Source organism: Peromyscus maniculatus, chromosome 9 (genome assembly GCF_049852395.1).
Source record: "Peromyscus maniculatus bairdii isolate BWxNUB_F1_BW_parent chromosome 9, HU_Pman_BW_mat_3.1, whole genome shotgun sequence".
Classification (NCBI taxonomy): domain Eukaryota; kingdom Metazoa; phylum Chordata; class Mammalia; order Rodentia; family Cricetidae; genus Peromyscus; species Peromyscus maniculatus.
Genome location: NC_134860.1, coordinates 40,200,162 through 40,223,542, shown reverse-complemented (window position 1 = coordinate 40,223,542; position 23,381 = coordinate 40,200,162). Strand labels below are relative to the sequence as shown.

Below are 23,381 nucleotides of genomic sequence, written 5' to 3'. Positions count from 1 at the left end.
GGAGCTTCAAAAAAAAAAAAAAAAAAGAGCACCCACTGAGTGGCAGTGTATATTATGTATCCACTTTTAGAAGAGAGCTGAAAGGAGATGGCACCAGGCTGTGCGCGCAAATCCACTGCTCCTGCTCTTGACTGTGGCTGTGATATGTGACCACTTCTCTGAAATGACAGACTGTACCATCGTTCTGTGAGCTGAACACTCTCTTCCTCTCCTGAGTTGGTTACGTCAGAATATTTTACCACAGCAACAGAAAACGAAAGTACCCCGCCATCATTGTTTTAAAGATTTCCAGGGGCTGTGTGTGTGTGTGTGTGTGTGTGTGTGTGTGTGTGTGTGTGTGTGCAGTGGCAGATCTCTGTAATCCTAGTTCTGAGGAACATGCAGGAAGATGAGTTCAAGGCCAACCTAGGCAAATATTGAGACTCAGTCTCAAAGAAAGCTTTACAGATTTTAGTTTGATTTGGTTTTTGAGATAGGGTCTCACTATGTAGACCAGGCTGGCCTCCTGGCTGGCCTGGAACTCGCCATGTAGTTTAGGCTGGCCTCAGACATCTTCTGCCTCCCGAGGGCAAGGATCAAAGGTATGCGGCATCACACCTGGCTCCTTCACAGGTAATTTTAAAGTGTGGCCAAGGCTGAGAAACAATTACATAAACTAAAATATAACATAAGATCTAAATATATAAAATAAAATATAAATCTAAGGGAAGTATGAATATTCACTAAACAAAAGATGAGAACAGACATTTCAGCAATTTATAAATGTTGCTACTTTTGTAAAATGGCCTTTGAGAGGCCTTGGTGGGTTTGAGCCAAGGCGCCCCATGGAGGGTGAGGGAGACGCCATAGAAAGTTACTCACACCATGCAGATGAGGCATCCATGTGGAAGGAGGGGAGAGGGGTTAGAGAGGTGAGAGGGGGGCGGAGAGAAGGGGGGAAGCAGAGGTGTGCAGACCTCACAGCTAGAAAGGGAGGAAGGAGGAAGAAGGGAGGGGTTTTATCTTAAGGGGACTTTACTATGTAAGATGACGTCAGGACACTGGGCGGGTCACCAAGGGGCGGTTCAGAATGCTAACAGCTACCCTTACTACTAGTTTATTTAGAGCCAATGAAAAGAATTCAACATCCTCATTTCACTAATTATTTTTCTGAATGTTTCTACTCATATTTGTCGACTAGTACGAGAATCCTTTGCAATCACTTTTCAATCATTTTCTATGCCCTTGATAAATATATGTTGAAACAAAAAGAAAAAAAATGAAACTAAAAAATCTTGATTATCATTAGTAAGGGAGTGAATAAGTAAAGTATGTCCACTCAATGTCATATCATATAGCAACCACAAAAAGGAAAACGAATGAACATTATTTTAATGTAGTGATGTGAAAAAATATGCAAGATACACTATGAAGTAAAACGAAGCAAATTGTATAACAGCCTGTAAAAATGATAGGGATATCCGGGCAGTGGCACACACCTTTAATCCCAGCACTTGGGAGGCAGAGCCAGGTGGATCTCTGTGAGTTCGAGGTCAGCCTGGACTACAGACCGAGTTCCAGGATAGGCTCCAAAGCTACACAGAGAAATCCTGTCTCAAACAAACAAACAATCAAACAAAAAAGTGGTGAGGACAGTATAAATATGTATGTACTAAGGTCTATAAATATGTGAGGCAAAACTGACATGTCTCCCTGCTCCTGACATAAGCACACTCTACACCCAGTCCTGCAACAAAAGCAATACCATGGGATAAACAGGAGTGACTTCTGGTTTGTTTGTTTGTTTGTTTGTTTGGGACAGGGTTTCTCTGTGTAGCCCTGGCTGTCTTGGAACTTGCTCTGTAGACCAGGCTAGCCTCAAACTCAGAGATCCACCTGCCTTTGCCTCCCGAGTGCTGGGATTAAAGGCATGTGTCACCACCACCACCACCACCACCACCACCACCACCACCACCACCACCACCACCAGGAGTGACTTCTCCATATGTTCTAGTTCTGAAAACACAATTGAAAACTTCCTCAAAGTCTAGATTTCCTAAAGAAAAACATTTTTTTTTAATTTTTAAAAAACACATTTTTTAAATGTGTATGGGTGTTTTGCCTACAGGTATGGCTGTGCACCACCCGTGTGTCTGGTCTGGTGGTCAAGGAAACCAGAAGAGGGTACCAGGTCTGCTGAAATTGGAGTTACAGATGGTTCTGACTGTCCATATGGGTGCTGGGAATCAAATCTGGGTCCTCTGGTTTTAGTGAATATTTATAATTCCCTTGTATTTATATTTTATTTTATATATTTAGATATTGTTATATATTTTAACAACTGAGTCATATCTCTTGCACCAAGAAAAAAAAATTTTTTTTTTTAATTTATACGAGACAGGATTTCTCAGTGTAGCCCTGGCTGTCCTAGAACTCGCTCTGTAGACCAGGCTGGCCTCAAACTCACAGGGATCTGCCTATCTCTGCCTCTTAAGTGCTGGAATTAAAGGCATGAGCCACTGCCACCAGGCTAAAGAGAAATTCTGTCTTGAAAAAAGAAAAAAGAGAACCAATTTTATCTGTAAGCTTTGCTATAATGCTGTCTGAATATTATTTCACCACCTTTGGAATCATCATCAAATGGAAAGGCATTTTCCCATCACAAATTGACTAATAGAAATGTAGCCCTGGGAACGTTTTATTGTTTTCTTTTTTTTTTATGTTTTTTTTTTTTTTTTTTAAGATTTATTATGTATACAATGTTCTGTCTGTGTGTATGCCTACAAGCCAGAAGAGGGCGCCAGATCTCATTAGAGATGGTTGTGAGCCACTATGTGGTTGCTGGGAATTGAACTCACGACCTCTGGAAGAACAGTCGGTGCTCTTAACCTCTGAGCCATCTCTCCAGCCCCCTATTGTTTTCTTTTAAGCACTTATTTTTGTTTGGTAAGCCTGTCCTGAAATCTGACTCCCTGCCGTCTGTACAGGAAGAGAGGCAGGTTCTGTCTCTGTCTTCTGTCTGTATTATACTTATTTCCTTCTGCAGGGACAGAAGGCGTCAGGGAGAAACCCTGACAAAGTAACTACTCGGGAAACAAGACGAAAGGAGCTAGGAAGAGACACATGCACAGGAGAAAGACTTCCACTGTTTGCTTCTTAGTTTTAAATTTTGAACTGTATTATTATTATTGCTATATGTCCCCCCAAAGACCTCTGTGTTAAAGGCCCCCCAAGAATGGTACTACTGGTAGGTTTGGAGCCTTTAGGAAATGAAACCTAATGGGGGGCTCCTTAGGTACAAAACAGAGGGCCCAGCCCATCACAGAGCTGAACCTCCAAATGTGAACCAAAACAGAACTTTCCCCTTTATAAGTTGATTATCTTGGGTATTTCATTATAGTAACAAATGAATAACATACTTAACTACTCAAAATGAAATAAATGTAAATGAAAGAGTAAATTGGATATAAATTATTCTGTTTGCAGAATTAGATGATACTGATTTTCACATGCAACCAGTTTTGACAAATGCCAGGTGTGTGTGTGTGTGTGTGTGTGTGTGTGTGTGTGTGTAAATTTCAGATGCACAAAGGGCTTATAATCTGTTAGTGTACGGTTTTTATCAAGAAAGTCTGTTCTCTCACCTCTGGGTGGTTGAGTTCTCCTTCTTCTTCCTCATAGGGTCCACCCACAATGAAGGCGTCAGGAATGTTATTAGCCCCTGGAGCGAGAATGTTAGGAATGGGCCATTTTTTAGGCCGGGGAACGACTTCTCTCTCTCCTCCAAGCTTCAAGGTTCCATTCTTGAATACCATATGGAAGTCCTTCTAAAAGAACAGACACCGGATGTGAGGACACTCGCAGGGGCTTTGGCATGTATAAGAAGTCTGCTTACTACTTTTCCCAGTAGAACTCTGGGTATCATTCCAATGATTTTGCAGTAGGGCCGTGTGCCCTTCATTCTATTGCTGCTAATATATAACTGTGAATTATAGAAAACACAATAAAATGTAAATTATTCTTTTAAAAAGTGTTTTATTTATTAACTCACATGTGTGTGCATGCATGCACAAATTTGGGAGCTGGTATTTACTTTTCCTATGTAGGTCCAAAGGATCAAACTCAAGTCATCGGGCTTGGCAATATACCTTTACTCTTTAAGATATCTATCTCAGCAAAGAAAAAAAGAAAGTAGAAAGCTGAAGTTGGAGCTGGGCCATGCACAGATGTGCCACACACAGTCATGGGGTTGTCCCTGGAAGGGACAGCAACCATCCAGACTCGGATTATTCCAGTTTTAGAAATGGAAGTCGAGTGTCTCTGGTACCCACATAAATCCCCAGCACATGAGTGTTATGAAAATTTACATGCACAGCTGTGTCCTTAGCACGGTGCAGTCACTAACTTATTGCACCTTGGGACTCCAGGTGGAACCTTCTGTGTTCCCGCATCTAGAGATCTGATCTAAATAATATCTGGAATTAAGTGGAAACATTGTATAATGAGATGCTTATAAAAAACCCATAAAATAAACCATGTATAAACACACCAAGAACTGGCAACTTTTAAATGTTGAACATATTTTGGATCATAACTATATAGTGATTAATATAAATTATGTGCAATGTATAGAGTGTGTAAATGCATGTTGTTATGAAAATAAACATGTAAAACAAAAATCAATGTTATTGTTTATTATGTATACAGTGTTCTGCCTGCATGTATGCCTGCAGGCCAGAAGAAGGCATCAGATCTCATTATAGATGGCTGTGAGCCACCATGTGGTTACTGGGAATCAAACCCAGGACTTCTGGAAGAACAGCCAGTGCTCTTAACCTCTGAGCCATCTCTCCAGTCCAAATGTTAGTTTTTAAGCCTAAACTAAATCTTAGCCATTGGTAGAGTGAGTTTGAATTCTGTCTTGGCAGGGAGGAACATGGCCATGAGTGTAGACTTGTTTGAGCCCATGCAGATGTCTGGAAGGGCTTTACCTCTCCAACTGATGGAACTTGCAGACCAACCATGTAGTTCTGCTGAGGCCCAACTGGTACAAATGACTCCGGCACAGAATAGGCAGCCTCCAGGGTGACCTTCAGGAGATTGCTAGCTGAGACCTGGGCTGGGGTCAGTAAGGGCTCTGCCACAGACACCTTCACGTCAAGACTGCATTGCTAGGAAATAAAATGACGCCGTACTTATGAGAATTGCCATAGGTCCTCACTGTCTTTATTGACGTTATCTGCTACCACTGTTCAGGATGAGGTTATACTCAATTATAAAGATAAATTTAAATTTTATCTTTCCCCAAGTACCAGGAGCTGAAGAAAGAGTCCAAAGAGAACTGGAGGGTCCTATTCTGAACTAGAGTCCTTTTCATTCCATAACAGTGAGGTAAAATACAAACACAAACACACATGAGAGAGGAACTGGATGATTCTATACTGAACCTAACTAGTAGGCACTCATGAAATGGGATTGAGTCTTTTTTTTTTTTGCTAGCCTACATTTTCTGATTATGTGGGGTGTGTGCGTGTATGATGCGTGTGTATGTGTTTGGGCACATATGTGCCCTGGTGAGCATGTGGAGGGTAAAGGACGATATTGATCTTCACTTTCCACTGGGATTACAGGCCCATGTCTGGCTTTACACAGATCCTGGAAATTTGAACCTAGGTCCTCACACTTGTCTGGCAAGTGCTTTATACCTAAGCTATCATCATCATCATCATCATCATCATCATCATCATCATCACCACACTTATTTCACAAGGTCTCACTATGTAGCCCTGGCTGGCCTGGAACTTGCTCTCTAGACTACACCTTGCCTCTGCCTCCCAGGTGCTAAGGTTGAAGATATGTATCACCATACCCACTCCCTTATGATTATTTTAATAATTTAAATGTAGTGATTTATCATAAGATATTTTCAGTTGGGTGGTGGTGGTGGCGGCGGCGGCGGCGGCGGCGGCGGCGGCGGCGGCGGCGCACGCCTTTAATCCAGCACTTAGGAGGCAGATGCAGGCAGATCTCTGAGTTTGAGGCCAGCCTGATCTACAGAGTGATCAAGGCTACACAGAGAGACGCTGCATCCCCCCCCCCTACACACACATACACAAGACACATTCCCTTTCATTATGAAACTCATACCATAGCTTTATGAGTTACGAAAAATCCTGTACAAAATCCCCTCTTTGAGAAGCACCAAATAAGAGAGTATTTAATTCCCGGGCTAGAGGAGAGTAGGAAACAATGACATCTGACCCCACTTCTACAGGCTACAAAGGAGTTTGTGACTTGGATCAGCAAAGGAAATAAAGAAAAAATCATTCTGGGTCCAAGGAAAAGCTACTGTAAAAGGAACTGAAACAGTGTGCTGCCTTCAGCCCAAAGGTAAGTAAGTGCTAAGATTACTCATAACGACCCAAAGGAAGCAGAGGTAACATGGAGCAGGAAAACGGTAAAAAGAAAGTCTAAAGACACTAAGGAGGGAGACAGGTTGGATTTGGAGATTGGCTGCAGTTAGGATCCATGGATGTAACTTAGGTCCTATGTCAGGTCATTTCATGGACGGGTACTGTCATCAGCCCAGGGCACTAAGATAAAGGAAAGAGTAAGTTGAGGGGAAGGTGTGAGTTCAGTTTCGGAATTGTATGTCTAGATGGTTGAAGGCTGTCACTGAAGAGAATCCCAGTACGCTGCGTCACATTTTGGAACTCAGGATAGGGTATTGGCTGGTGCTGTGTCGAATTAGAAGTCTTCATCCAGAGGCAGGCTGCCATGCCTAAGTATATACTGTCATATACAATTTAACCTGCTGGCATACAGCCCAAGAAGCATTTCCATAGTTAAATCTTCCCTAAGTTACTTGCCCTTCTGGGCAAAGTAACCAATACCTGCTCTTTGCCACATCAATTCATCACCCTGGGTTATATCCACAAGGTGGGACTTAGCCTTCTTCATGCCTGTTCACCAGAAACTCGCGATATAGGTATCATGAAAGGAAGTGCCCAATGCAATGCACTCACCCGAACTTGGCCTTAATAGATGGATTATGAGGCAGCTAAAAGCACTAAGACTTAAAACTCGGATTACCTTAGAGCCCGCTGAAGGAGTTTCTAGGGGCGACCCCTGCACAGGATGTAATGGGACCACCGTTTCAAATGATTCCTCTCCTGCAAGGTCAAGGTGAACCAGAGAAGAAAGGGTCAAGTCAGAGCTAATCCAGGCACAGACACACACCCTCATTTCCCACAGAAACCCTCAAAGCCACGGAGGCTGAGCTTTACCCATGGTTGGGTATAGGTTTTATGCATTTTGTTACTTTTTTGCTTTTGGATAAATTACACATCTGACCTTCCAGTAAAGGAAGCAGGTCCACCACAGCTTGGCCCAGAGTTAGGGTCTTCTCGTCCTTCTGTTTCTTTTCCTTTGGTAAGACCTCAGTCACGGTTACTAGAAGAGCCAAAGAAAAGAGAACGCTTCTAACACCTCCACCAGACGGCAGGGCTGCGGCAGGCGGAGTCGAGTTAAAGAAAGTGAGTTCTGACACGAGGTCTAGAGCTCAGCAGCAAGAACGCTTGCGCGAGGCTTCCCATAAAATCTCCGGTTCAGACCCAAGAGGGCACCAGGGACTTCTAATGGAAAGTCAGGGAGAGGTCACTAGCTCAGTGACGTCTGCACTGTCTGCCTGTAAGTTATACGAAACAGTTCTTAATCACGTGATACACACACGTAAAGGCAACAGATGTATACAGCTACCTGGCAACAACATTTCTACTCCTTATCATCTCAAAGAACCACTGTTTCCTGTTGCATTTATCGTAAAAAATTACTCACAGATGGTGGCACACATCTGTAATCTCAGCACTAGAGGTAGAAGCAAGAATTGCAAGTTCAAGGTCAGCCTGGACTACATGGTGAAACTGTTACTTCTCTAGAAATTAATGTTTTAGATAGGATCTTGTGTATCTCAGGCTGTCCTCAAACTCACTATGTAACCAAGGATGACCTTGAACTTCCGATCCTTCCTCTGCTTCCTGAGTACTGGGATTCCAGGCATGCAATGCTATCTTAGTTAGGGTTTCCATCACTGTCATGATCACAGAGGACCACATCGGGCTTCTTACAGCCATCAGCTTCTCCAGCTCCAGGGGATCCAGTGCTCTCTTCTGGCCTCCACAGGTGCTACACACACACACACACACACAGATGAAAATGGTTTTTTAAATGTTTCTACAGTGCTAACCTCTTAAGTATACAATCCGGCACACAGAAGATAAAAGGAAACTATGGACTTTACTCTCAGTTACTTTGGGTACTTACACTCCTTCTCACTGCCTTTCAGCCTCCTCCATTTGCTTTTACAGTGTCCAGTTGTGCTTTCTGAGAAGTAGAAGAAAGTGTATCCACTCTGTCACCCCAGAATCCCAGTCCTTTTTGGTTTCTAGTGAACACACTTAAGATTATAAATGCTCTCCTACTGTGGCTACATCTTACATGGCTTGTTTTGCTTTTTTTTTTTTTGTTTTGTTTTGTTTTGTTTTTCGAGACAGGGTTTCTCTGTGTAGCTTTTGTGCCTTTCCTGGAACTCACTTGGTAGCCCAGGCTGGCCTCGACCTCACAGAGATCCGCCTGCCTCTGCCTCCCGAGTGCTGGGATTAAAGGCATGCGCCACCACCGCCCGGCTTTCGTTTTGCTTTTGTAGTGGCGGGGAGTAAACTCCACTACTGAACTAATGCTCCCTGCTCTTCCCCTACCCTCACCCTGTGGTCGGCATTTGTTTTACTGTTTGGTAATTCTAAATACATTCCTTTTTTACTGATTTCTTTGTTCCATGAGTCATTCATAAACTTTTGGTTTGTTTTAAATTTCCAAATGAAATTTCTATCTTTTTGATATTGAGCCCTAATTCTATTAACTATAATATTTTGTCCAGGAGACTCTCTGAGCTATGCATGGTGGTACACACTTGCATTCTTTAGGCTGCAGATGTAAGATTGAGAGCTCAAGGCTAGTCTACAGGCATACCACCCTGAATGTGCCAGGCCTTAGAAGATCTTGGAACCTAAGCAAGGTCAGGTTTGGTTAGTACTTGGATGGGAGAACTCAGGGCTTACCTGGGCTGTGTAAAAAGTTCAAGGCTAGTTTAGGCTTCATAGTAAAACTCTGACTCAGAAAACAAACAAGAAGGAAAACCTCATCTGTATACTAGATTCTTTTGTATTTGCTATGGCCTAGAATGTGGCTAAGTTCTGTTTCATAGAAGCTCCTTGTGTGTGGTGAACACATGCTTATGTCTACTAATTACCCACAAACACTCTTTTCTTCTCTCTAAAGAGGGAGGATGATGAGTGGATTTAATTTTCTTGGGCCTTGATTTTTCAGAGCCATAGTTGTACTGGGGACATGTGTTGAATGAATCCTAAATGGTCCTATAAAAAAACCTGGAGCCAGATATTGGGGTAAATGCTGAGATCAGAGAGACAAAGGAACAAGCCACTAGAGAAACTTCTCACTACCACCGAATCCTGAGGTCGAATGGAAGGCGAGATTCCTATCCAGGAATCCTTTGACTGAAAGCCGGAGTTCTCGCTGAAAGGCTCTCTAGTTCCTGTCTCCTCACACCTTATAAGCTTTTCTCCGCCCAGCCATTTCACTTCCTTCCTAGTGCTGGGGTTAATGGCATGTGTCTTTCCCCAATACTGGTAGCAAAGGCATGAGATCTCAAGTGCTGGGATTAAAGGTGTGTGCCACCACTGCCTGGCTCTGTTTCTCTCCTAGACTGAGTCAATCTCCATAGTCCAGGGTGGCTTTGAACTCACAGAGATCTAGACAGATCTCTGCCTCCTGAGTGCTGGGATTAAAGGTGTGTGCCACCACTGCCTGGCCTCTATGGTTAATCTAGTAGCTGGCCCTGTACTCTGATCCTCAGGCAAGCTTGATTTCATACACAATATATCACCACAGACATGATTTCAGTCTCACCTCCTCATCCAAGGCAGCCCAAGGCTTATCCTTGTGAGAACAATAAAATCCAGTCCTAGGTTTAGGAGTACTGCTCTCTACCCCAACCCACCACTCCCATATTTTCACCAATGTCCACTGCTCAAAGTCTCCAAGTTCAGTTCTTGCTTTGCTCCTGGGAACTAAGGGACTGTTTCTGTCTTATGGCTTTGGTTAAAAGTCTCTAGTCCTGCTTTCTTCATTCATGCTTGGGAAGAACGTAATCAAGGTGCTCCTCCTATCGTGGGTTCCAGGGAAACAGAGCAGAGTGAAGAAATGAGGGAAGAGTCGTGAGAGGAAGGATGGAAAGGACTCCTCCATGGCTATCTGATCCCAGGGAGCCCACACTTGATGCTTGGAATGGCTAAGCTGGAGAGCGTGTTTCTTAAGAGGCACCTGAGACTCTACCCTAAGGGACATCTTTACAGCATCTCCTCTGTTGTTTGAGTTGGTGGTCTATGGTGGGACCCCAAGAGTTCTTATGGAAAGAAAGATAAACTATAGGATCTAGCACAGTGGTTCTCACCCTTGCTAATGCTGTGACCCTTTAATATGACTCCTTATGTTGCGGTGATCCCCAGCCTTAAAATCATTGTGTTGCTACTTCATAACTGTAATTTTGCTACTGTTATGAATCATAATGTAAATATTTGTGCTTTCTGATGGTCTTAGGGGACCCCTATGAAAGGATCATTTGACTCCCCCAAAGGACGCATGACTCAGGTTCAGAACTACTGATCTAGAATGTTGTCTGCATTTCCAAGTCTTACATCTTGAGATCTGAGGGCTTGGTAAGCACCCATGAGATGTATCATTTAAAACTGAAAAGTTACAAAATCAAAAATAAAGACTGATGTGTGTGCTTGTTTTCACCTTGACTGGATCTGGAATCAACAAGAAGGCAAGCTGCTAGGCCACCCTCTAAGGGATTTCTGACCAAATTACTTGAAGCCTAGATAAAAAGACAGAAGCGGGAACACTTTTCATGATTCCTTCTTGCCTTCATCCTCTATGACAAATTCCACACCTCTGTGGCCACTGCCAACTCTCTGAACTTAGAAGCGGCTTCTTCAGGCCTGCCCTTTGGGCTTCGGATCAGCGCCTCTCCAGGGAGCAATCATGCTTTCAGCACCAGTATTGAGGAATAATCCTTGTGTATACTGTGAAGATGCGTCTCTCTGGTTGGTTTAATAAAAGGCTGAACAGCCAATAGCTAGGCAGTATTTCCAAGCACAGAGGATGCTGGGAAGAAGAAAAGAGTTGCCAGCCAGACACGGAGGTAACAGGAAAGCAGCATGGGTAGTACAGAGTAAAGGTAATAAAGGCACAAGGGAGAAAGTAAATTCATAGAAATGGGGTAATATAAGTTATAAGAGCTAGTTAGAAACAAGCCTAAGCTACTGGCTGAGCTTTCATAATTAATAAGAAGTCTCCATGTGGTTGTTTGGGAGCTGGCTGGCAGGACAAGGAAAGACTTGCTATACACCAGCCTGGAACTACTCAGAACCAAGTCTATTGGAGTGGACGACTCCTGGGTGCTTGGTCTTTTCAGTGTGAGACAGCCATTGGTGACTACCCCCCACCATATTGTGGATCCCAATCTAATAACTCCCTCATAACACACATTCATTTAGTCTGTTCTGTTCCTCTAGAGCGGTGCTCAACCTTCTTAATGCTGTGAATTAATCCAGTTCCTCATGTTGTGCTGACCCCCAACCATAAAATTATTTTGTTGCTATTTCATAACTGTAATTTTGCTACTGTTATGAATCATAATGTAAACATATGATATGCAACCCCTTTGTCACGACTCACAGGTCAAGAAGCACTGCTCTAGAGACTTCTGACTCATACAAAGACTACAGACTAAAACATTTCAATAAAGTGCCTGCTGTGCAGGCATGAGAATCTGACGCTGAGCCCCGGCGCCCAATGAAACTTGGGAGCCTAGGGCAAGCATATGCACCCCAGGTGCTGTGGGTTGAATAGGAATGCCCCCGTAGGCTCATATGTTTGAATGCTTAAGGTGGCACTAGGAGGTGTGGCCTTGTTGGAGGAAGTGTGTCACCAGGGATGGGCTTTGGGGATTTCAACTGCTCAAGCCAGGTCCAGTGTCTCACTTCCTGCTGCCTGTTGATCTGAATGTAGAACTCTCAGCTCCCTCTCCACCACCACGTCTGCCTGCATGCCGCCATGCTTCCCACCATGAGAAAATGGACTAAAAATCTGAATATAAGCAAGGCTCAGTTAAATACTTTCTTTTATAAGAGTTGCCACCGGGTGGTGGTGGTGGCGGCGGCGGTGGACGCCTTTAATCCCAGCACTTGGGAGGCAGAGGCAGGCGGATCTCTGTGAGTTCGAGGCCAGCCTGGTCTACAGAGCAAGATCCAGGACAGGCATCAAAACTACACAGAGAAACCCTGTCTCAAAAAAACAAAAAAGAAAACAAAAACAAACAAACAAAAAAGAGTTGTCATGGTCATGGTGTCTCTTCACAGTGATAGAACATTGACTAAGACATGGGGTTAGGGTAGTGGTGGGGTGGGGGAATCCTGAGATAAGTAGATTCCCAGAGCTAATTGGCTAGCCACAGAAAGACCCTACCTCAAAAAACAAGGTGAACAGTAATAGGGGAAGATACCTGATGTTGATCCCGGGCTCGGCACATATGTACTTGTATATGCACACACACACACCAAAGTACATGAGCACACAACTCACCTGAACACACACATACATACACACACACACACACACACACACACACACACTACAGATGAAAACAAAACAAAGTAAAAGAGCTAACACACAAGTGTAACAAATTATGTCAGAGATAAAGTAATACAGAATGTGTACATGGAAACCATGAAGATATAGATCAGAAACCATCCACCTCTCCATCTAATTCACTCAACAAAAGCTCTTACAACATCTGTTGTGCTACAGATACTTACTTCTAGGAATCAGGAATTATGAAGGAAACTAAATCCAGCCCTGATTTTAAGAAGAGCATCCTTCAGCAGGAGAGGCAAATGAAAACTGGCCACTCAGGATGGTTCATACACAAAAGCACAGATAACACAGGATATCCAGTTAGGCTTAAATGTCAAATGAACAATGGGCTATTTTAATGTATGTATCAAGTTCTGCGGGTCTTTTAAAAATCATTTTTCTCTAAAACCTGGCAACCATTAATATTGGAATACAAGGGAAACAGAAGAGAAAGGATGAAAAATTGATAAAATTAGCATGTTACATTTTTTTGATGCTGGAAGCAGATAGAACAAAGTCCACTGGGTTATTCCTATGCACAGTGTAAGGAATATGCATTTCTCCCATCACAGTGACTGAGTACTCAGAATCTCCTCAAGATGTCCTTGAACCATGAGACTTACGGAATAAGGGTTTGTGAGCGAGGTCATCTAAAGTGATTCCTCCATCCAGACTGAGCTCAATGCTGCTAGTAAAGTTGTATTTTACAGTTCCTTCTGGAGAGACAGTGATTTTTGAAGAGTCTCCAAGGACTACCTGATTGAATTCTGCACGAACAAAAGTAACCGGGGTGTCTCCTTTAAACCCTTTCTGTGGGCAGAAATATCAGGTTACAATCTCAAATGCACAACTTTCCCACACATCTGGCAACCTAGCTTGACCTCAACTAAACATTATTTTGTTTTTTCCTCTAACAAGCTACACCACAATACAAATGGGGCAAGCAGAAAATCATTAAACAAATGCAGTTCTAGCTTAATGCAACATTCTACTTAAGTGTCATTTATGTTACAGTTTAAAAACTTATCACTTTTTGTATTATCTGATTATAAGAACATACTGCCAGACATCGTTAAAAAGTGAGAAAAATTACACAAGGAAATAAATTTGCCATGGCCTTATTCTAATACACAGGCACTATTAACATTTCTTATGTTTCATTGTGAATATGTACGCATGTATACATTTGTACATACACAAACAGAGCTCACTAACTATGACCTTTTAAAGAACAGCTCTGTAAACTTCAGGACAGTGAATATTTTCCCATTTCATTATTTACCTAATTTTTAGCAGTTTTGGCTGGCCTATTATTTGAAATCCTAAAATGAAATTAATCATTGAGAGAATTCAAGAAGTTTAGAACCTTTTCAGAAGGAAGGAAAAAAGAAAGCCAGATGTGTCGGCTCATGATGTAATTTCAGCATCTCGGAGGTTGAGAGTGGAGGATTGTTGTGAATGTGAGGCCAGTCTGAGACAGTGAAACTCTGCCTCAGAAGAAAGGAAGCAGGGGGAGGAAATTACTTAGCAAAACAGAAATGACTCTGTGGTGGTTTGAATGAAAATGGCCCCCAGAGGCTCATAGGATGTATGTCACCGGGGGTGGCTTTGAGGTTTCAGATGCTCAAGCCAGGCCCAGTGTCTCTTCCTGCTGCCTTAGGAACCAGGTGTAGAACCCTCAGCTACCTCTCCAGCACCATGTCTGCCTGCATGCCACCATGCTTCTAGCCATGATGACAATGGACTAAACCTCTGAACTGTAAACCAGCCCCAGTTAAATGTTTCCCTTTATGGTCACAGTGTCTCTTCATAGCAACAGAAACCCAATAGATTTGTTTGACCCTGTTAAAATGAGCATTCAAAGGGTCAGGTGGTTTAGATACACACCATTATGACTTGCTGAGTATAAACTAACAACATGGAATAATGGGGAGAAGAGCACTATGGTTAGAGGGAGAAAAATGCTGCAAAACTTCAATCTTCTCCCCATGCTCCTAAATAGGGACTTTTGTGGGTTTCCAAGAATCAACTTACCAAGTCATATCCATTAGTCACAGTGATGTGCACCGTTCTGCCTATTGATGACACCTGTTCCATGTCAGCACTTGGTCAAAGTCTCTCTGGTCTTCTTTGGCCCCTGTAAAGACAACAAATAAGTCTGTTTCCTTGTGCACCACATCACAGCCAGGAGCACTGGAGCTCGGGCACACTGTAGGCCAGCCAGGTGTTTATCCCCACTTTGCAGCCTCTGCTGCTGGAGGAAATGCTTTCAGGAGTTATCACGAGCATGGCTCCACCAACTGATGCTAAAGGTTCCTAAACACATAACTGACCTATGGCGTGCAAATAATCACAAGACAGACTCAGTGCTCCACCCACATTTCCTCCACAGTCTGAGAAGTCCCTTCAGAGGTAATGTCTGTCCTATGGACTCTTACTCCCCTCCCCCGCCCCCCAGACAAGGTTTCTCTGTGTAGCTCCAGCTGTCCTAGAACTTGCTCTGTAGACCAGGCTGGCCTTGAACTCAGATATCTGCCTGCCTCTGCCTCCCAAGTGCTGGGATCAAAGGCGTGCACCACCACTGGCGGCTTCTATGGGTTCTTGAAAGCAACAAAGGCATATGTCTCTATTTTCAAATAATTTTACAGACAATTCCAAAAGTAAATTGTCTGGGGCTGGAGAGATGGCTTCAGTGGTTAAGAACACTGGCAGCTCTTTCAGAGTTTGAGTTCAATTCCCAGCAACCACATGGTGGCTCTCAGCCATTTATAATGGGATTTGATGCCCTCTTCTGGAATACAAGTGTATATGCAGATCGAGCACCATATACATAAAATAATTAAATCCTAAAAAAAGTTATTAAAAAAAAGTAAAATGACAGCACACACCTCTGTAACCCCAGCACTTAGGAAGCTGAGGCTGGAGATTGTGAGTTCTAGGCCAACCTGGTCTACATAGTGAATTCAAAGATACTTACCCAGGGCTACACAGCCAAACACTGTCTTACCAAAATAAATACATGTATCTGCTTGAGACAGGGTCTCACATAGCCTAGATTAGCAATGATAATTACTACTGTCAACTTGACAAACCTACAGTCTCCTGGGGCTGTATGCCTGTAGGGAACGGTCTTGGTGATGTTGAGGTGGAAAGATTGAAATACTGAATTGTGGTACCGTTCCCTGGGCTGGGGGTCCTGGACTGTATGAGTGGAGAAAGGCAGCCGAGCACCAGCGGCAGGCACTCCATGCTCTGACTGCTGACAGATGTGACCAGGTGTGAGCACCAGCAGCAGGCACTCCATGCTCTGACTGCTGACAGATGTGACCAGGTGTGAGCACCAGCAGCAGGCACTCCATGCTCTGACTGCTGACAGGTGTGACCAGGTGTGAGCACCAGCGGCAGGCACTCCATGCTCTGACTGCTGACAGGTGTGACCAGGTGTGAGCACCAGCGGCAGGCACTCCATGCTCTGACTGCTGACAGATGTGACCAGGTGTGAGCACCAGCGGCAGGCACTCCATGCTCTGACTGCTGACAGGTGTGACCAGGTGTGAGCACCAGCAGCAGGCACTCCATGCTCTGACTGCTGACAGATGTGCACCAGCGGCAGGCACTCCATGCTCTGACTGCTGACAGGTGTGACCAGGTGTGAGCACCAGCGGCAGGCACTCCATGCTCTGACTGCTGACAGATGTGACCAGGTGTGAGCACCAGCGGCAGGCACTCCATGCTCTGACTGCTGACAGATGTGACCAGGTGTGAGCACCAGCAGCAGGCACTCCATGCTCTGACTGCTGACAGATCAAGCTTCTGAGGCCTCGGCTTTCCCATCATAACAGACTGTGAAGGACTGTAACCTGGAACTGTGGACTTCAGTCACTCTGTCTGAGTATTTTATCACAGTAACAAAAGAGAAACTAAGCTAAGGATGACCTTGAACTCCTGGTCCTCCTGTCCTCACCTCCTAGGATTATCTGAGACTATGCTGCGCTGGAGGTCAAATCCAGGACTGTGGCTGCTTTGTCAGCGCTCTGCTGAAGGAAACACACCCTCCACTGTCTTTTTCCCCCCTCTCAAATGTCAGGGTTTCTAACTTAATCTAAAGCGGAATAGAATGAGAAAAGGCCTTATACATTGCTGCCAGGAAAGTAAACTGGTGCAGCCATTATGAAAATCCATAGGAGGTTCCTCAAGAAAATAAAAATAGGGGGCAGGAGAGATGGCCCGGTGGCAAAGAACACTGACTGCTCTTCCAGAGGTCCCAGGTTGCGTCCCAGCCCCCACATGGAGGCTCACAACTGTCTGGAACTCCAGTTCCAGGGGATCTGTCACCATCTTCTGACCTCTCAGGACACTAGGCATGCACACTGTGCACAGACAAACATTCAAACAAAACATCCATGCACATAAAGAAAAGCAAAAATAAAGCCACCATATCATCCATCCACACCACTCCTGGGTAGACACCCGAAGGAGTCAGACACAGAGCTACTTGTCCTTGTCCGTTGTATCACTATTCACAACAGTCAAGGTGAATAGAGAAAACATGGCATATATACCATATATATTATATATACAATAAACTGTAAAGAGGAATGGACTTCTGTTATTTACAGAAAAATAGATCAAATTGGATATCATTGTGTTAAGGAAAACCCATCAGACTCAGAAAGACAAATGTGTATATTTTCTCTCATATGAGGTGTTTATATTTAAACATATATAATATATACATGACAAGAAAGTAGAAAGGGGTTACGCAGGAGGAGGAAGGGGTGAAAAGGGAGAACGGATAAAAAGGGATAGTGCAAGGGGAAAAGACAAACACCACGTGTTCCCTCTCACACGTAGAACCTAGGTTTAAACAAACACTCGGCACGAAAGCGGACACGGAACTATTTGGGGGCGAGTCAGACAGGGACAGACAAGGACCGTGGAGAGAACCCAAGTACAATAACAGAGACCTGTGGATCAGTCATAGAGAGATCCATTGTGTTATGTTTATTGAAAACAAATGTAAACCCCAAGTGGAATTTAGCTGTGAGGACAGACTGTGCCAAGTCTGTCTGGGATGGGTGATGGAAAGAAGACAGCCAGTGGTCAACTCCAGGCTTCATATCACTCCGCCTTTCCCCAGCGACTCCCTCAGTCTTGCAGTTGCCTAAAAGTCTCACGTCTCTGCCTCACCCAAATGCTTCCAGGCTCTTTCAGGGCCTCAGTGGCACCACGATTTCCTCATCAAACGTGTATTTGGGACGCCCTTTTGTGCCAACCCCTTTCTCTCTGGTAAATAAGTACCACATGAATTAGTTCACTTGTGCTAGACTAACACATGTCTTTGAGTCTCTCTGACTCCGTTTTATTCTAATCGATTCCATTTTCATCAAAATCACTGAGTTTTATTACGTTATTAAGTAAATGCTTGGGATAGAAGAGAAATGATGTAAGTCCCCTTACTTAGGGAATTTAAAGTCTAGTGAGGAAAAGAGACATGTAAACAGACAAAGAGGTATAAGCTTTGGACAGGTACCCTGACAGAGGATTGGGAAACACGGAGGAAACTAACTTTCGATTATGACTTGGTACATGCCAAAGCCTTTATATGTGTCCTGCAGGAAAAAGCAAACAGTTTTAGACAAACTTGTTATCTTAGCAGCCCATCATGGAGCAGGGATGTGGGAAGCTGGGACCTAAGTGGATCTGAGAGCGCGTGTGTGCGTGTGCATACCAGGAAAATCTCCTCATGAGAGGCGACCTGGAGCTAAAAGAATAGTTTAAAATGAAGGCTGTTCCAGGCAGAGAGAAAAGACCGCCAAAGGCTCAAAAAGACCAAAAAAGCAAATCCAGTACTTCAGTATGTCTGGGTCATAATGTGGGGATAAATCTGGAGGTAAATACTGTTCAGCTGTTTTCCTCTGTCCACGGCTCCAGCCTCAGCAGTGCGGTCAGCTTCTCCCCTCATCTGTGATCTGGCTCAGGCGGGTCCCCTCCCCGCCCCAGAGTATACACACAATCAACCTTCGCATTCTTTGCTTTCCTATTTATTCTTCTCCGTCCTTCTTTCTAAGGCGGATACCAGTGCTCTTCACTCACTTTAAACATTTCCCATCTCTCCCACTCGAGAGAACATTCACCGGGGCTGGGCATTCAGCCAGTCCTCATTCCGGGACATTTGGTTGTTGTTGTTTGTTTGCTTTTAAATGAGGGTGGAGGTTTTGTTGGTTTTCCTCGAGGTGCTAGGCATCCAACACAGTCTCACGCACGCTGTGCGAGCACTTCACTGAGCTAGACAGACCCGCAGTTCCCGACGTGGAGACTGAGTAACCGTGACCTTGGACAATGCCTAACTCCTGCCCTCAACAAGGCACGCATTTCAGAAGCCAGGGGCTGTGACTGGTGAGGCGGTCGTGGGCACGGCTGGGCTGGGCGGGGAGTCCAGCTGCACCGAGCTTCAGCCTGGCCTCAGCTGAAGGGGAAGAGTGGGGAGGCCTGGAAGGAGAGATCTGGGGAGTAACAGCCTTTACCTGTAGCCTGGGAAAGGGAGCAACTATCTTACCTGAGGCAGACGCAGGCTAGGTTTGCTGTAACTATAGCAACCAGCTACCTCTCGCGAGAACTTGTTTTTCCCATCTCGCAGAAGTCGAAGCGATGCTTGTGCTCTGAAAACCACGCCCCTCTGTTTTGGGCTGTTGCTTTTCATTTTGCAAGTTTGGGTGAAAGCGCAGCTTGCCACCTTTCGGGTTTTGTTTTCTCGACTCTTGGTTTCAAAACACACGCACACACACACAAAGTAGAACGATAAAACGGAAAGAAACTTTCGTTAAAGAAAAAAGCCCAGTGAGATCAGGCCAAAAAGAAAAGCAAAAAGCCTTTACCACACACGTGCGAACACAGGTCTTTTTAGCAGGATGCCCTGGCTCTTTCCTCTAGTTCCAGCTACTTGGGAGGCTAAGGCAGAAGGATGGCTTGAGGGGGCGTTTGAGGCTAGCCTGGACAATATAAAAGTCTTCCCTTCAAAAGCAAACTTAGGTCTTTTCTCCAAATATCAGTATCTTAAACGGGCAGTGGTAGCACACACTTTTAATCCCAGCACTTGGGAGGCAGAGTAGGCAGATCTCTGAGAATTTGAGGCCAGCCTGGTCTACAGAGAGAGTTCCAGGACAGCCAGGGCTACACAGTGAAACTGTCTTGAAAAATAAAAACAAAACAAACAGAGCCCTTCCTGCTCTGCTAGAAGACCCAAGTTTGATTCCCGGTACCAACAAGGGGCAGCAAGCAGCCTGTAACTCCAGCTCCCAGGGATCCAGTGCCCTCTTCTGGCCTCAGTGTCAGTACTCACGCAAAGGTAAAAATGAAAAATGAATCCTTTAAACATTTTCAACTGGATATGCATAAGTAAGATGCACGTTAGCCAGGGCTACGTGGCCAGTGCATGCTAAGTACACTGTACCACTAAGCGTGGCCTCCGGCACTGACCATTCCTAAAATATAACCAGAAGAATATGTACAGGGTCTAAGCAATTGCTATCAAAATCACAACTGACAGGCTGGCTAAGAGTGAACTGCTCTTGCAGAGGCCCCAAGTCTGGAGTACCTCAGAATTGACTGTGACTCCAGCTCCAGGGGACCCCAGGCCGCCTGAGGCCTCTGTTCTTCATGGGTACCTACACCCATGTGCACATAATCCACACAAGACACACATACACATACATAATTTGAAACATAATCTGAACCTTTGAAAAACTGCTGACTTTGTCAGAAATTAACAAGGGGACTCGCCCTTCTCTATTTTGTAATATCCTATAAAAGTGCTGGTCTAAACAGTATTAATAAACTAGTAAAATAAAGATCTCGAAGATGTTGGTGATGCCGAGCACCTGGGTTCAGGTACCAGCACTCACAGGACAGCTCACAAGCATCTGTTAGCTCAGTTTCAGGGTTTCCAACTTAAACATGGACAGGTGCTTGCTTTGCTTCCCATCCCCTGGAATCGGGAAACAGAGTAATCATATTAGGGCTGATGTGACTGTGAAGGAGGTGGCGGCAACTTTCCTGGGCTTCAGTTAAGCTCCTGATAGCCTCAGGAACATTCTGGTTACCAAGAGAATGTAACATCTGGGGTCTCAGCAGCTTAGAAGCCAGCCTGGCATGGGCTACCACTGTCAGAGCTGGGTGGTGTTCAAGACGCTCCTCCCACGCAGAGGGAATCATTCCTAACAGCTGGCACTGGGATGGGAAGGAGTCTCAAGAACACAGTGGAATTTCCACATCTCCAGGGCTAAGAGTTTGTTTGAGTGAACATCATGTGGCTTTAAGTCCTACAATACTACTAGCTGAGACCACGTCTCACTTCATCTGTACCAGGGAACTTCAGCCATCTGATATGAGTTACTGTGGCGTCTAACTACTTCTGTTCCTGAACTGAAAATTATGTTCTGAAATCAAACCAGACCAGCATCAGCTTTAAAAACACGATTCTTATTCTCTCATTTTTTTTGAACTAGAGGTAATGAACCTTCAAGAAATTTTAACATTACACAGAATTAGAGATTACTGTGAATTTTATTCAATTTGAAATCTTGATTAAAATAAAAGCAGTCAGATGAAGCTTTACAAATGGTGCAAAATTACTACATCACTGATATGGCTTTTACACTGGTTGGATATAGAAAGAAGGAAAAAAAAGAAAAAAAAAACATTAGAATTAAGGCAGCAACAACGTGCGCAAACCAAGCACGTTACCCCGACACAGTTCTTAGTAAAAAGCTACTCAGGTTAGCTGGTGTTGACATTGCTGCATGCAGGTCTCGTTGCTTGCAAGGATAAGCTCTGAATAGGGTCATTCATTAAAGACAAACACCCAAACATCCTCTCACTGGCCAACGATGGCCATAAGCAGCTTTCTGTAATCCCCGCTTGTGTCGCTGGCAATCATTGTGCTTAGGGTCTTCTGATACATCTGGGTGAAGATCTGCTTTATCTGAACAAGGTCAATCTGTAAGAAATGGTCGGTCAGAAAAAAGATAAAATAACTGTTAAAAGAAAATGCATTTGTTTAGTGATACGTTAATAATCAGAATGGGGAAGGATAAACACCAACATTCCAGAATTATTGTTCATACTAGTGCTGAGGTCGCCTGTGCACACCATCTGTGAAGAGCTCATTTGCTGCTTTGGAAAACACCGGATAGACACGATACCAGTTTTATTTGTTATTCTCCAAATACTAGTCACTTTAGAATATATGTTACTTGATAACAAGATAGCTTTATAAAAGTGTGTAATATAGTAAGTGGTGGTAAGGATGCCAAGAAGTGATAACACTTGTCCATTTCTGGCGGGATGGAACACAGGGTAGCTGCTGTGGAGAACAGTATGGTGATTTTAAAAAAGGATCTACAGAATTACAGTATCACCCAGCAACTCCATTTCTTGCTAAATTCCCAAACGAAGTAGCAGGGACTTGAAGGGATTACACCGTGCTCATAGCAGCATCATTCATAAAACACAGAAGGTAGAGGCAAACCAAGTATGCATAAACAAAGTTAGTCATATACAGACACAGCGGGTTGTCATTCATCTTGAGAAGAAATTTCTGACATGTTCTGCAATCATGATGAGTTCTATGAAGCTAGGCTAAGGAAAAGAAGCTCGTCTCAACAACAATGCTGTACAATTCCAGCCGCACGAGGCATCTAGGCCATCAATGCAGGGACACAGAGTTGTATGACGACTGCTGACAGAGGAGAAGGGCAGGGGTGACTCTTGCAAGAGGATGAATTTTCAGTTGTGCAAGACGTAAAAAGTTCCAGATGTGACAGTGTACAACAATGTGACTGTGTTTACCGCCACAGAACACTTAAAAAGGGCCAAAATAGCCCTGGCAGTGGGCTCAGGATACATCCCTGGTGCACGAGCTGGCTTTCTGGAGCCCATTACCTATGGTGGGACACCTTGCACAGCCTTGATGCAGGGGGAGGGGCTTGAACCTGCCTCAGCTGAATGTACCAGGCTCTGCTGACTCCCCATGGGAGGCCTTGCCTTGGAGGAGGAGGGAATGGGGGAGGGTGGTGGGGGAAGGCTGGAGGGGGGAAGAGAGGGGGATCTGTGGTTGCTATGTTAAATGAATAAAAAATTCCTTAATTAAAAACAAAACAAACAAAAATGGTCAAAATGGGCCAGGTGGTGGTGGTGGTGGTAGTGGTGGCACATCTCTGAGTTCAAGGCCAGCCTGGTCTACAGAGTGGGTTCTAGGACAGCCAGGGCTACACAGAGAAACTCTGTCTTGAAATACTGCCCCCTCAAATAAATATATATAATCAATATATATGAAGTAAAAACTGACAAATTCAAAGATTATTTCACAGTTAGCAAGGATGCTAACTTGATATCGAAACGGATTAATCTACATGGGTACATTTGCGTTTTACATGACCAAGGAAAAGAACAAACTGGAACCCAAGCTTAACTCAATGGCAGAGTAACTTAGTTTAACAGAGTAACTGCTCAGTGTGCACAAGTACCTGAGTGTGAGTTCCAGCACTGTGAAAGTCAGTCAGTAGATAAGCAAGCCAGACACAATGCGTGTGCCTGTAGTCCTACCAGCCTGGGCAATCCAATGAGAC

The 23,381-nt window shown here is 44.2% G+C and overlaps 2 protein-coding genes across 6 annotated transcripts in view; both read right to left on the bottom strand.

Moving 5' to 3' along the window:
* Cfap70 (cilia and flagella associated protein 70) overlaps window positions 1-19,376 on the bottom strand; it is a 64,975-nt gene extending 45,599 nt beyond the window's left edge. For both annotated transcript variants that reach the window (XM_006984806.4, XM_076544732.1), the window contains exons 1-7: window positions 19,313-19,376; window positions 14,788-14,890; window positions 13,377-13,563; window positions 7,333-7,431; window positions 7,072-7,151; window positions 4,971-5,150; window positions 3,624-3,806 (exon numbers count right to left, since the gene is read on the bottom strand). In XM_006984806.4, the coding sequence (XP_006984868.1) occupies window positions 3,624-3,806; window positions 4,971-5,150; window positions 7,072-7,151; window positions 7,333-7,431; window positions 13,377-13,563; window positions 14,788-14,850 (792 nt within the window). In that variant the 5' untranslated portion in view covers window positions 14,851-14,890; window positions 19,313-19,376. The remainder of the gene's footprint in view (window positions 1-3,623; window positions 3,807-4,970; window positions 5,151-7,071; window positions 7,152-7,332; window positions 7,432-13,376; window positions 13,564-14,787; window positions 14,891-19,312) is intronic.
* A 1,923-nt stretch (window positions 19,377-21,299) lies between these two features.
* The window catches only part of Anxa7 (annexin A7), a 28,377-nt gene continuing 26,295 nt past the window's right edge, over window positions 21,300-23,381 (bottom strand). For all 4 annotated transcript variants that reach the window (XM_042284685.2, XM_006984805.4, XM_076544730.1 and 1 more), the window contains one exon: window positions 21,300-21,751. In XM_042284685.2, coding sequence (XP_042140619.1) covers window positions 21,629-21,751 — 123 coding nt within the window. In that variant the 3' untranslated portion in view covers window positions 21,300-21,628. The remainder of the gene's footprint in view (window positions 21,752-23,381) is intronic.